This window comes from Lipotes vexillifer, unplaced genomic scaffold (assembly GCF_000442215.2).
Source record: "Lipotes vexillifer unplaced genomic scaffold, Lipotes_vexillifer_v1.1 scaffold109, whole genome shotgun sequence".
Classification (NCBI taxonomy): Eukaryota; Metazoa; Chordata; class Mammalia; order Artiodactyla; family Lipotidae; genus Lipotes; species Lipotes vexillifer.
The window spans coordinates 510,383-524,618 of record NW_006790015.1 but is presented as its reverse complement, the minus strand read 5'-3'; the positions used below and the strand labels follow the sequence as shown (position 1 = coordinate 524,618).

General features: G+C 57.9%; 1 protein-coding gene across 1 annotated transcript in view; it reads right to left on the bottom strand.

Moving 5' to 3' along the window:
* Window positions 1–1,451: 1,451 nt before the first annotated feature.
* PEX14 (peroxisomal biogenesis factor 14) overlaps window positions 1,452–14,236 on the bottom strand; it is a 143,200-nt gene continuing 130,415 nt past the window's right edge. Inside the window, exons 5-9 of the mRNA XM_007463152.1 lie at window positions 12,293–12,378; window positions 8,378–8,480; window positions 7,132–7,229; window positions 3,786–3,877; window positions 1,452–1,901 (exon numbers count right to left, since the gene is read on the bottom strand). Of these exons, the coding sequence (XP_007463214.1) occupies window positions 1,481–1,901; window positions 3,786–3,877; window positions 7,132–7,229; window positions 8,378–8,480; window positions 12,293–12,378 (800 nt within the window). The 3' untranslated portion in view covers window positions 1,452–1,480. The remainder of the gene's footprint in view (window positions 1,902–3,785; window positions 3,878–7,131; window positions 7,230–8,377; window positions 8,481–12,292; window positions 12,379–14,236) is intronic.

Here is a 14,236-nt window from a genome sequence, read left to right as displayed (position 1 = left end):
GCCCCCATGCCAAGTCTCTCACCCTCGGCCAGCAGCTTCCTCCCTCCCCAGGGCCGGGCGGGTGGGAGGCCAGCGCTGCGGTCAGGAGGCCGAGGCCTCCCCGGAGGGTACATACCCGCTGCAGCTCCACCTCCGCGGCGGCCGGGGTGCCTGCACTTTGTCTCCAAAGCCCGTGTCTACACGAGGCACCGGACGGGACCAGGCCCTCTGACCCCTGCACACTGGGCCACAGCACTGGGGGCTCGAGGGAGCCGAGTGCTCCCGGGAAGGAACGTCCCGTGCTGTTTTTCTGGGTTTAGCTAAATGCTGTGTGAAGGGTAAAGGGAGACAGGGAGGGTGAGAGGGAGACGAGACGGGGGAGGACGAGGGAACGAGGCACACTCTCCTGGGAGCACATGCATCCATTTAAGGAAGGTGAGCTCATCACACTCCACACCAGGTCTATATACAGTAGCATGAGGTCCCTTTCCTCCTGGATCAGAACGTCGCCCTCCGGCAGCCTCTCGGGACCAAGGACGAGACCCTCCAGCTGTGGGTGGAGCGGCTGCGACACCTGCCTTAGGGGAGAGACTGGCCGAGGGAAGCAGGGGCTGCCCCCATCAGGCCCACCGCAGGGCTGCCGGGCGCCGCCCCCGCGGCCCCTCCCCGGGCCCACCTGGCGTGGCCTTGGCCGAGATCCACCCCTGGGCACGGGGTGCCGTGAGTAGACAGGGAGCCACAGGCAGGAATTAAATAGTGGCAACTCATATTTATTACAATTATATACAGTCATATCTTATATTCTGAAACCTATACCTGATCACACAAAAGAACACGTGTTTGGGGGGCAGGGCGGGGCAGGGGACAGACAGGAAGACCCTGTGCCTGGCTCCTAGTGGAGGTGGGACCACATCTCACCACGGCAGTAGCTGAGCCACGATGCGGCAAGCGAACGGTCGGGAGCAGCGTGATGTCATGGGTGGCGGACGACCGGGCTGCGGCTGCGACGGGCACACAAGGTTGGCATCGTCCGGGCAGGGACTGGCTGGGGGGCCCGGGGGGCCCCCGCCCAGAGGGGAGCGCAGGGCCATTGCTTTGGGGATCACAAGAGCGCGGCCCCCTTGGTCGCTGGTGAGAAGCAGTGAGGGAGCCGGGGCGGAGGGAAGGGACGGCAGATGCCAGGCCCCGCGGCTCCTCCTCCAGAGGGTCAGGAGTCAGGTAATAAAACTACCCCTTGTCATGCACGGTGTTAGGTTGGCTAAGACGCCCAGCAGACACCCCTGCACGGGACATCTGCCTGGGCGGGGGCTGGGGGGGCTTGCGCCCAGAGAGTTCGGAGCCCTCGGCCCGACATGAGGACAAGGTCAGAGGCCTGTCTGCCTGCGGTGGGCGGGGTGGACACGCTTCGGCCCTCACACCGCCCAGGCTGGCGAGGCTGCGGCAGCCCTGCCCCCGCCTGGCTCAAGGCCACGTCCTGCGCCTGGACCAGGACCCCGGCCGCCTAGTCCCGTTCGCTTTCGTTGCTGGCGCCCTCGGGCCGCCGCAGCTTCTCCACCTGCTCGTTGATCTGCCCGTCCCCACCCCGGCGGTCCTCCCTCTGCACCCCCAGGCGGTCCTCCTCGCCCACGCGGCTCACGTCCTCGTCCTCCTCCTCGCCCTGCACCTCCATCCTCACCTGACCCTTGACGTCCACCACCCCCTCGCCCTCCTCCTGGGGGCCCAGCAGGTGGTACGTGGCCGTGGAGCCCTCAGGGCTGTGGCCCTCCTTCACGGGTGAGGACGACGTGGACTCGTTGCTGACGGGCGAGATGTCACTGCTGCTGTGGTGGTTCACGGCCGCGGGGCTGGAGGGTGACGGGGACTTGACCGGGATCTGCCAGGAGGGGATCTTCGGGGCCGACGGGGAAGGGGGGAACTGCCTCCTGGCCGAGGAGGGAGAAGATGGCAGGGTCACCCTCAGAAGAGCTGCACCCTCCTGACCCAGAGCACTCACGTTGGCTGAGCAGCCACCCCAGGGCCACTGAGCAGGGGACAGGGCCAGGGGACAGGCTGGAGCTCCGCCGCCCACTCCCCCCTCCCCCCCTCCCCCTCCTCTGTAAATAAGGCCTCTTGGCCCGTTGAGGTGGGAGCGGCTGAGACGGAAGCCAGAGGCACGGGGGCTGCCTGCAGAGCCCCCGGTCCACTCAGGGTGCCTCCTGGGGTCCCCTCTGCCTGGGGCCAGGCCCCCCCTAAATAAGGCCTCTTGGCCCGTTGAGGTGGGAGCGGCTGAGACGGAAGCCAGAGGCACGGGGGCTGCCTGCAGAGCCCCCGGTCCACTCAGGGTGCCTCCTGGGGTCCCCTCTGCCTGGGGCCAGGCCCCCCCTCCCTGGCAGCCGCTGGACACTTGGCTCTGGGGGCCCTGCCACGCCCTGGCGCCTGTTCCCTCCCGCCTTTACAGCACTGTCCCAGCCTCCAGCCCTGGGAGGGGCAGCGAGCAACAGTGGGGAGCCAGAAGCCTGGGAAGCCAAGGCCCCTGGGCCTCCACTCTCACTTGCCTGTGGCCTGGGCAAAGGCAGGGGGTGGGGGAGAGCCTGGCCACTGGTCTCGGGGTCAAAGACATCAGAACCAGAAGGGTAATGCTGGTGACCTAGCGCTTTTCTAGAAAACCTCCGAGCTCGACACTGACAGAAGAGCCAGTTCTCCCTCCCACTCCTGCGTCCCTGCCCTGGGTCCTGGGCCAGCAGCCAGCCCAGCCCAGACCTGGGAAGTCAGGTCCGCTTGGCAAGGACTTGGAAATCAAGCTCGAGGACAGGCGGGATCACCCCTGCCTGAGCTGGGAGGACAAAGGTCTGCCGCCTCCTGGGCTGCCCACCAGACCACCAGCTCTGGCCCTGGACAGCCCTTCCACCTCAGACCCTGCCACGCGGAGCGCATAGTCGGGGCCTCGGCGCTCACCGTGTCCCCAGCAGACAGCCCTCTGGTGCCCCGAGCTCAGCCGTGCCTCTCTTAAGGCCACACTCTTTTCCCCAGACAGCCTGGAAGTGGGTGGCTTGGAGAACTGGGTCCTCTGGTTGGGACCACGAGACGCTGCCAGCCCCCATCACTGACCTGGAGTGAAGGCCCCCGCCTCGCTCAGCCCCCACTAACCCCCAGGGCGCCCTGCAGGAGAGGCGGCCCAGGACTTTCAGTTTTAAAAAGAGACGGGCCCGGGCAAGCCCGGACAAGCTGGTCACCCTCCTATCAGGGCTGCGTTGGTGCTGTCCCTGCGGAGGGACAGCAGAGTGAGACCACAAGAGCCGGGGCGTGGGGAGGCGGGCACTGCGTCTGCCTCTGCCTTGAATCGTAGGGCTCTTCAAACTGAGCAGGAACAGAGACCCCTGGCCTGGCCCTCTGGGGGGGGACCTTCTCTGGGACCAAGCTGTCACTGGGAGGTCCAGCTGGGGCTGAGGACGGGGAGGAGATGGCCCTATCTGGAGGGTAGGGATTCTCTCCTCTGCTCAAGGCCCTGCTTCTGGCTCCAGCTGCCCTTGACTGGGTCTTGACAGGACCAAGTGACTGTATCTCAAAACTCATGGGCACTACAGGCTGTCACCCCTAGAGTGGGGAGGGTGGGGCCAACCGGGGAGGGAAGGTGGCAGCGCAAGAGATTCCCAAACTCAATGCCTGAATCATGCAGCTCAATCTGGGGTGGGACGCACACGGGCCCCCCATGGAGACGTGTCCCCGCCTTGCCCCCAATGGCTGGCGGCTGGATGGGTCCCAAGAGCTCCCTCCCCCAAGTCAAAGTCAGAGAGCAGAACAGAAGCCCGAGCCTTTTCAGCTCCTACCGATTTAAAAGAAGCCCTTTCAAGGAGTTAATTTCCGACTTGAGTTCACTGATGTTCTGGGACTCCAGGATCCAGTTGGTGGAAGTGGTGGCCTGAAAGTCACACAGGAGACAGAGGATCAGAGCGGCACCTCCTCCCACCCCTTGAAGCTCAGACTGCTGGGGTGGCATGGAGGACCCCGGGGGGATTCCGTGTCCTGCATGCCAGCCAGGAACCCCCTCGGTACGGTTCTGCTGCGGCCTATTCAGGGGTCTGCCTGCCTGGATCTCTGTTTAAGTGACGACTCCCTTAGAACAAACATTCCCACAAGTCTATCTGGATAGCTGACTATATTAGGGAATCAAGACATGCATTCAGGTGTGATAGTGGCAGCCTGGTTATGTAAAATAAAACATCAACAACAAAAGAGCCCTTATCTTTTATAGATACACACTGAAGTGTCTGAAGTATGAAATGATATGCTGTCTGGGATGTGCTTCAAAATCACCTGCGGGTAGGGGTATGGCAGGACGGGCCTGAGGCAGCGGCTGCAGCTGTGTAGCCAGAACATGTGGGCTTGCTGTGCAGCCCACCCCCCCGCCATTTCCAGATGTATTTGAAACATTCCATTAAAACAAAACTATTAAGATAAATAAATTCCATCTCTACAACAACTACTCCCTCCACCTAAGTCCCTCTCCCTGCAGAGAGATCACACACACACACACACACACACACACACACACACACACACACACACACACACACACACACACACACACGGGAACTCTGGGGATGGGACAGGCAGCCACCTCAACCAGGCCCAGGAGCCTGGTACCTGGAGCCACCTTGGAGGGTCAAGGGAGACACCTGAGCACCTGACTGGCCCATCCCCCAGCTCTACTCTCAATCGTGCCCAGAAGGTAGGCTTCGCCCAGGATACCCTTCCCCAAGCAGCTGTAACGTCAGGCCACACACCGGGCCCCGCTGTCTGCACAGCCAGGAGCCGACGACCAGGCCGCCCATCTGTAGCTGCTCTCCGGGATGACCCTGAAGGTTGAGCAGAGAGAACGAAGACGTCCTGGAGCAGGGCCCACAGGGGAAGCAGCCACAGGAACCTCAGACAAACGCCACCCTTCCCCGCACACCTTCCCCGTTGACACTGTTTTCTATATAAACTTCAAACGACCACACCTTTCTTTGGCAATCTTGCTGGGATAGATGGAGACGAGGTCCCCCAAACGGCAGCTGCCTCGGCCAAGCTGCCTGTGAAGTGTTTACAGGCCAGTCTCAGGTGTGATGGCCTCTGGCGCGTGGACCTCTGCCTACGGGTACAAGGCCCCCGCCGCCTGCCACAGAACACCTGGGCCCTGAGTTCAGGAGAGCGTGGGGAGCCCCAGGCTGGCAGCACGGAGGGGCCCCGCACATTCCCACCAGCCTGCGGGGCTCTAAGGTGGGGTGAGGGGTGCTGTGGGTCCTGCCTCGGCCGGCAGCCCCAGCCCCACTCCGCAGCGGGAAGCCCCCCCGCGGAGGCTGCAGGCCTCAGGAAAGAAACCCCAGGCAGCCTCGGAACGAGCGCACACAGGCGCTCGGCCGCCCTCACACACATCCCCTTGGGGTCCCCACTCCAGACCACCAGACAGCGCAGACCCAGGAGCCACTGCTCTGGCCTCTCTGAGACCTTGAAAGCTATAGCAGCCCATTAACAAGGGAGCAATTTCCACTCACCGGCCTACAAAGGACTCAAATTTCCAAACGCATATGGTGCCAGATGCCAGGATTTAGAAATAAAATCTGACATCTGGGGCTTTTTAGCCAGTCTCTAAAAAACAGTTGTAGAAAACTCCCAGCCTTCAGTTTTATGTAGGTTTTTTAATTACTGAATGCTCTTCTTTTTAATTTTTTACAGTGCTGCAGTAGGGGTTTGGAAGCCAGATATAAAAACTTACATTACAGCTGAGAAAACACAGCTCTGAGTCTTTGGTTTATGGGGTAACCGAAGCCTTCACACAGATGGGTTTAGACACCAGTGAGCACGGCTTCAGCACAGCAGAGAATGAAAGCGGCTGGGGGCGGGGGGGGGGGGGGGCATCAGAAAAACAAGCACGAGACACCCTCAGAGGCGGCGCTCAACCACCAAACGCTACCCCAGGCGCCCCTCCCCTCCTAAAATGCAACATGTGATCTTAATCTTAATGCTTAAGGTCTGCAAACAGTTTTCCAATTTCTGGGAAGGCTTCTGGCCACTGGCAGGCTGCCGCTCCAAAAGACAATGGAGGAGAGGTGGTCCCAGGCCGTGACTGCCTCCTCGGCTGCTTTATGGGCCGCCCGCGGGGAGCATGCACGGTGGCTGGCGGTGGCCACTGGCCTCCGTGGGTGGGGTACCCCACGAGAGGATTCTCGGGGACCCCCTTCACAGGAGCGCCGGCCCACACGGAGTCGCGCACTGGGGTGGGGCTTCCTCTGGGAGAGCTGCTCGGAGCGAGATCCTTTACAGCACGGCTGCGTGGAAGCAGCCAGAAAGCAACCCGGGAGGCCTTGGATGGAGTGGGAAGGGCATTGGACGCCCTGGAGCCACTGGACCACTGTCTCCCGGGCCCAGTCTGTCTCGGGAACACCCTGTCACACACGCACAGAACCCAGACCCAAAGCCTGCCATCCTGGGGCTGACGGGAGCCAGGCTCTGTCCTCAGGGGGGACAGGCAACGAGGGAGGTGCGGTACAGCTCCCCCTTACAGACGAGGGAACAGCAAGTCGCTTGTCTGCAGTCACACAGGTAGCACGGGTCACAGGAGAGCCTGAACCCCGGTGGTCTGATCCTAGGGTCTGATGTTGCCAAGACAGCTCCAGATGTGCGAAGTGAGGCAAGGAAGCTGCCTCAGTCGACCCCAGGTGGGTCTACACTCCTCTGGGGGTTACCGGATCCCGAGGCCTGGGTTTGGAGAACCCACCCACGGCAGCATTTCAGCCCAGGGTCTGGGTACACTACTCCCACCCTGTTCCCCGCAATCGCTCTTGGCAACGCCGGGACCTCTGACCTAACTTGCGGTGGAGACCATCCCGTGTCGACACCGGCCACCACCAGATCTGGGGCGTGTGCTGCCACGGGAGGGCCACAGGCACAGAGCTGCTTTTCCTCCCTCCTGTTGGGAGGTGACACAGAGACAGAAAGGACAGCCTCCGTCACTGAATGCCACACCACCAGCACGGTGACCGCCTCCTGTCTCTACAAGGGCAGGGTCACCGGTGTCAGAAGAGACAACATCAGACCCCAGCGGATGCAGTGAACTGGGCACAAACGACGGGAGTGAAGAGCCGTGCAGGGCAGACCCGGACCTAGAGGGACCAGAGGGTCAGGGACAAGTACCTTGGCTGTGGCCAGCTCGTGGGCGAGCTCCTGGACTTTCTGCTGCTGCTGAATCAGCAGCTCCTGGACAGAGGCTAAAGTCATCTGTAACTGAGTCACTGGGAGGAAAGAGCAGTTGCATCTCTGTTAAATGATACAGATTCTTCCTTCTGTCCACACACCTATAAGCTGCTGCATCTAGTCTATCTGCAGACATTCCCCCCTTCCCCCGCCCGGCCCGTGCAATCCATATAATTCATCTGCACTCTGGGGCATCTACCTGCACTGTATCTAACCTCTAGTATTTCTACTTTATCTTTCTATTGTGTAGTTGTCCGTGGTCAACAGTATATCCGTCCAAAACCTCTCCCCTTTAATTATATCTGTTTATGATTCGCTTGGCTCTTGCAACTTCCATCCTGCCTGCATCCCCCATCTCCCGGGCCTCCCCACGCCACTGCAGAACTCATGGCAAGTCTCCAATCCTGGGAGAGAGACATCTCAGTCCACAGCATCCCGGAGCGGTTACAAACTGCAAATCCCATTTCCTTACCGCTCCTTGCTATCCTCCCCACCCCTGCTAGAGCTCCCGGCCCACCGTCAGCCTCCAAGGAGACATGCCAGCAGGGCACGTGCTCCAGAGGGTTTCCGAGGGCTTCACAAACATGCCCCCGAGGGACAGACTCCTGCCTGGGACAGGCGGCTCTCTAGTTTGCCAGAGTTTTTAGATTCAGAGGCTCCATCTAGTAAACAAGTTTATAAAGGAGAAAACCACCTCTGGCGCGACAGGTCCCAGCTAATCTGGGCCATCACTGGGGCACCGGGTAATGAACGTGAGCCCCGTGGAGTCCATGACAGAGGAGGTGGCCGGGGTCCCTGGAGCCGCAGTAATTACAGCCTCTCTTGACCCTGTGTTGGATTCTTAGAGAGAAGGGGGAAAATTGCTGAAAACCCCCCTGAAAACCTCATAGAAGCAGAAATTAAAAATGAACTTTACAGCCCTTAGAAAGGCTGTCATTTTATTCCCCTTATTAATATTCTGAGGTTGGGAGCCTTTCCGTAAAAACATAATTAATTGAGGCCGCGCCGACAGTAAACAAGCAATTTCAAATTAAACCGAAATGACGGCGGCTTCATTTGCAAATGTGAACAGATTCTCAGAGCAGATAAATGAAGTCACCACATAAAGTGGAGACGGAGGGGAGAGGGGAGGGGGCACAGAAGAGAAGGCTTTGAGGGGTGACTCGGTGGAGCCGTTAGTCTTTACCTGTCTGTGCCACGCTGCCACTCAGCTCTGAGACACTCGCCTCCACCCTCTCCAGTTGCTTCCTGTCCTCCCGGCCGCGCGTGATGAGCGGGAGCAGGTGCTTCTGCGAGAAGCAGGGCGCACGTGAGGAACGGGTACGTACGTGGGATACACTTCAACAGTCTCTCAAATTCTGCCGACCAACTTTCTCTCCATCCACCCTGGGTTTCGGAAACCCTAGGCCAACGCCGTAAATGAACAGGACATCTTAAAATTATGAGGCTGTGATTACAAGCATATAAAAAAAAAAAAAACCAACTCTGTCTGAATCAGGACCAGAACCAGGGAATAGGGACACAAAAAATCAATTTGACCCACTATGATGGAGCACTTTTCGGTTCTTTTAGATTTTTACATGTTGCTATATACAATACTTGTGTCCAAAAATACTCAAAATTCTACTTTAAAAGTTGTATATCGGGCTTCCCTGGTGGCACAGTGGTTGAGAGTCCTCCTGCCGATGCAGGGGACACGGGTTCGTGCCCAGGTCCGGGAGGATCCCACATGCCGCAGAGCGGCTGGGCCTGCGAGCCATGGCCGCTGAGCCTGCGCGTCCAGAGCCTGTGCTCCGCAATGGGAGAGGCCGCAACGGTGAGAGGCCCGCGTACCGCAAAAAAAAAAAAAATTGTATATCATAAAAATGCAAAAGTTTATACAAGAAAGTGATACCACTGGTGGCTTCCAGCGGGGGAGTGGGAGGGAAGTTTGCGGTACACTTTTCTGAACCTTTAACATTTTGAACCACGTGAATGAATTCTCCATTCGGAAACAAACAAGTAAAAATAAACAAAAAAATTATTCAAGAAACAAGATCAAAATCCACAACAGATTTGTGGGACCTTTGGCTCTTTCACTAGGAGGGGATAATAATATGGGTATATTCCGAGGCTACCTAAGGTCACACCCATTCTTCTTCGAAAAGCCTTGAATCCTCAGAGCAAGCTTCCTTCAGATAATTAGAGTTAAATGCAGCCAGACTCTCCCAGAACTGAGACATGGGGCAGAAGGGGTAGCAAGGCGCAGAATCAGGAGACACTGACCGTGGGGGAAAAAGGAAGCTGATGCTGCAGGGCAATCTTGAATGTTCTGAGAATCTCGGAACATTCAGGAAGAAGGCAGACGGGGCGCAGCTGGTAACTGACTGCCTGCTTGCAAGTGTGAAGGGTTAGAGGTGGGCAGCAAGGTGCCCGCTGGGAGAGCTGGACGAAAGAACATGGGCTCCAAACTCCAAGAGCTCTGGACGTGGAGCCCCCCATCTTAGGAGCCTGAGACCAGTCACCAACTTTACTGGGGTGGCACCAGGGGTGGCACAGTGCAAGCTTGGCAGGTGTAGTAACTGGCAGGTATGACCAAAGGAGACTTTGGTTCTTACTCCGTTCGGGCCCCAGACAGGAAAAGATGGCAACTTCTCCATTAAGGCTTCTGTACTGGGGAAGGGAAAGGAGGTCTCTCACAAGGGGCCTGTCAGAGAACTCATTTCAAGAGCAGCTCCTAAGTGAGGATCACTATTTAGCAAATACGTACAGAAGCATTTTCTATTTTGCAAAGTGCTTTTCAACCATCATGTGAGTTATTACCCACAGCTGAGCCAAAACTCATAAAATGGAGCCTTACGTTCCAGGTTGAAAATTTCCAAAGTATAAAAGTCAAGAAATTCTTACACGTGTAATGGACTAAAAATTCCATTTCTAAAATCAGAAATGCCAAGGAAAGGAACACATACACTACCCCAGCCTAAATCTTTACATATTTATAAAACAAGATAACAGCTTACCTCTCCTTTTTGTTTTTTAATTTAGCAGATGTTTTTTAAATTCTCTTGTCACCATCGTGACTGATCTTTCAATGTCTCTTCGGGCCTCTCACTGTTGTGGCCTCTCCCGTTGCGGAGCACAGGCTCTGGAGGCCCAGGCTCAGCGGCCATGGCTCACGGGCCCAGCCGCTCTGCGGCATGTGGGATCTTCCCGGACCGGGGCACGAACCCGTGTCCCCTGCATTGGCAGGCAGACTCCCAACCACTGCGCCACCAGGGAAGCCCCCTCTATGTTTTTTAAAATTGAGATGAAATTCACATAATATAAAATTAACCATTTTATAATTCAGTGGCATTAGTACATTCATAGTGTTGTGCAGCCACAACAGATCTGTTTGTTTGTTTTTTGTTGTTTTTTTTTTGCGGTACGCGGGCCTCTCACTGTTGTGGCCTCTTGCGGAGCACAGGCTCCGGACGCGCAGGCTCAGCGGCCACGGCTCACGGGCCCAGCCGCTCCGTGGCACGTGGGATCTTCCCAGACCGGGGCACGAACCCGTGTCCCCTGAATCAGCAGGCGGACTCTCAACCACTGCGCCACCAGGGAAGCCCCAGTGTCTCTTCTTTTTTAAAGCAGAGACTAAAGATCAGAGCTTCGTGGAAACAACAGATGATATCTCTCCTTTGCTCCAAGGGGAGCTATGCTTTCTGTCTCCGCCAGATCACAGGCCGTCCAAGGGCAGCCATGTGACTACCAGGTACCGCTTAGCAGAGCTGGGACATTGATGTGAGAATCCTGTCTTAGCATATTCTCCTTCTTGGTGACTGTATGCAGTCAGTGGTTGGAAATAGGCTTTCAGGCCACAATGGCATCAGAGGGAGAAGTCCCAGGACCCAGAACATCTTGATTCTGGATCTCTAACGTGGAGATTCCCAACTTCAAGAATAAATGTTACACTGAAAAGATCATATTCTGCTGCAACTCTGTCATTAGCTTTTGCACTTAAGTGAAAAATTAAGAATCCCAGAGTACAATGTTGAAACATGTTTCCTGTGCTAAAAGTTAAACATGGGGGGACTTCCCTGGCGGTCTAGTGGTTAGGACTCCGTGCTTCCACTGTAGTGGGCACAGGTTTGATCCCTGGTCGGGGAACTAGGATCTAGCAAGTTGCGTGGCGTGGCCAAAAAAAAAAAAAAAGTTACAACATGAGTCTGGATAGTCATTCAGATTCTTTTTAAAAAATTTCCAAATCAGAGATGGAGTCGCAGGTGGCCTCAGAAGGAAAGGACCAGCAGAGAGTAAGTCCTCCAGCCACTCTTTTACCTTTTGTCTCTGGGGACCTACCCTGGCTCTGCATCTTCTAAAAAAGACTCAACTTGCTTCAAATCAAAGTTAGTAGCTGGTAATTAGTATCTGATTAGTATCTGGTATCAAGGAAGTAAATGTTACTTCATGCCTGCAGCTCCGTTGTAAGCAATGAACTCTGGGATCCTGAGGGTTGACTACGTAGTCCATGAAAAACCCCAGGTTTACATGGATGACAACACAACACATAGGGGGAAAAGGGAGATCCTGTAGTTACGTTCGTACTGAGATTCTCAAGAGCGTGCAGAGCGCTTCCTGTGTTCTGGGCGCACAGCACTTCCCAGGGGAGCACTGACTCCTTTCAGCATCACAACAGCCTCGTAAGGTAGATACTATTGTCCCCATGTTACACACAGAACGGCTGAGCCTGCGGTCACACAGCTGCCAAGCGGCAGAGCCAGGGTGCAACACAGGCAGCTGGGCTCCAGCGTTCATGCCCTTAACCACACGTCATTCTGTCTCTCAAAAAGGTCTGGCCTGCTCAGTAAGTGCCAGGCACTGTTCTAAGTACCTGATGTGGCTCGTTGATCGACGGGCCTCGTCACCCTGTGCAGCAGGGACTTGGAGGGGAGATGCCGAGTCCAGCAGATGAGGCGGGTCTGAACCTGCCAAGCGCACCCACCCGGGTGGGAACAGGACCAGGACTTGACCTGGACGCCCCTCAGCGAGCGAGATCAGGGCGCTCGGCCTCTGCAGGCAGGCCCGCTGCTGCCCCCGGGCTCAGGGCAGCGCCCAGGGGGTGCAGGGAGGGGCAGCTTACCTTGTAGAGCTGGTGAAAGCCAAACGCTATCCCTGCCATGATGATGGCCAAGGCGCTGTAATCTCTCCACCGGGAACCCGCAGGGCCTACGGTCGGGGGAAAAGGCACGTCAGGAGAAGAGGCACTGGCGACGCCCCTGAGGCAGGAGAGCACGTGGATTCAGGCCCCTCATCTCAGTCGGGGGGTGTGTCTCATGCTCAGATGGGGGTGAGCATCAGGATGCAGCCGGGCTGCGCCTCCCTCCTCCTCCCAGGCCCCTGGACTGCGCAGCTGCCGTGGGCTGGTACCTAGGCGGGCTGAGGCCCGGGGTGGGAGGCGGGCGGCAGAGGCGATCTGAAGACCTAGGGCACGGGCCCCACTTCGAGGAATAAAGGATCCAGTGAGGCTGCCATGAGCACACCTAGGTGTGCATGAATACACGCCCACACACCCTCCTACATGAGCCTGGAGCCACCTCAGAGCAGGGCAAAGGCTGCATCACCTGTTTATTCAACTTGATGAAGCCCTGACAGGGAGCACCACAGTGCCGTAGGCACGGGTTACAGTGGCGGCGAAACCCCTGCCCTGTTCTGTTCTGCTCTCACATGGAGGCTGGTGGAGAGGAGGCAGCCTACCAACGACCGAATGAGGTGGCTCCAGACAGCGATCAAGAACACCGAACGGGACCAGGAGAGAGTGCGGACGGCAGGGCCTCGGTGGAGGAGGATGCCGAGACCTGTGCGGTCCCGGGCACGGCGCTCCAGGCGGGGGACAAGGAAGTGCAAAGGCTGAGGCTGTCCTGTGCTCAAGCAGACGGGGGAGCCCCTGGGCTTCACCCGGGGTGAGGGGGCTACTGCTGGCCAAGAGACAGCAAGAGCAGAGAGGGGAGCGGTGGGGGGAACGGGGCGGGGGGAAGGTGGGAAAGGCTGGCCTGGCGGTGAGCGCACCCAAGGAACCTGGCCATCGTTTCACAAGCAGCGGGGTCACTGAAGGCTCTGAACCAGGGAGTGACGCGGTCACGGCTCTGTGTTCTGGGAGAACAACATCAGGGAGCACGGAGGGCAGCTACAAGTGGGAGGCCGCGGAGGCAAGAAAGCAGGGAGAGGCTACCGCAAGGGGCCTCCAAAGGCGAGAGGGACTGAGCCCAGGACGGACCGTCTCAGGGGATCCGGACACAGGCAGCCGGTCTTCATGTAGGGTCAGGCCCTTCGGAACACAAAGTCCCCTCCAAGCCCTGAATGAACTTCTAGTTCCAGAGGAGAGGAGAGCTTAACCTTCCCCACGGACTGTTTACAAGTGCTTTCGTGCCCATAACCTGATGTGACGCCCAGCGATTCTGTCAGGCACACAGGAAAGCACGAGCCCCTTCTGGAACATCTACCTGGAGCAGCCGCGTTCAGGCCAGCCCTGCCTCCTCTCAAGGGACCAGCCACCGGGCAGGGGGCGGCGGGGGGTGGTGGTGGTGCGTGGGCCACTGCTTCCAGAGCCATCAGTGGTGCAGGACACCACCAGTCTGTGGACTCAGACCAGGTGCCAGGACAGTGACCCAGGAGGCACCCACCCGAGGCACGCTGCTGCCACAAGGACCTGGGATCTGGAATGGATCCAAGAGAGAAGGTGAGGGAGGAAGAGCCAACGCACTCCACACGCGGCCGGGCGCCTCATCTCCTCCGAGACGGACACCTGTGGCTCCAGCCGTCCCCCTCCCCTGGGCCTGCAGGTACTGGCCACGTCCTGGCGCTTCATGACCAAAGGAGAGCAGGAGAGGGGCGGTTCTTAAAGTCCTTGGCAGGACGTGAGCACATGGGGAGGAGGGGCTGCTGGCATGCAGTCTAATCAGGGATCCAAGTGGCAAAGACCTCCAAGGGGGCGAGGCGGACGCTCCCTCCTCCCTGAGCTGCTGAAGGGGGCTGTCAGGAGGCAGAGACGATGGTGATGGGAGAGCCTGGAAGAGCGTCTCTCCCT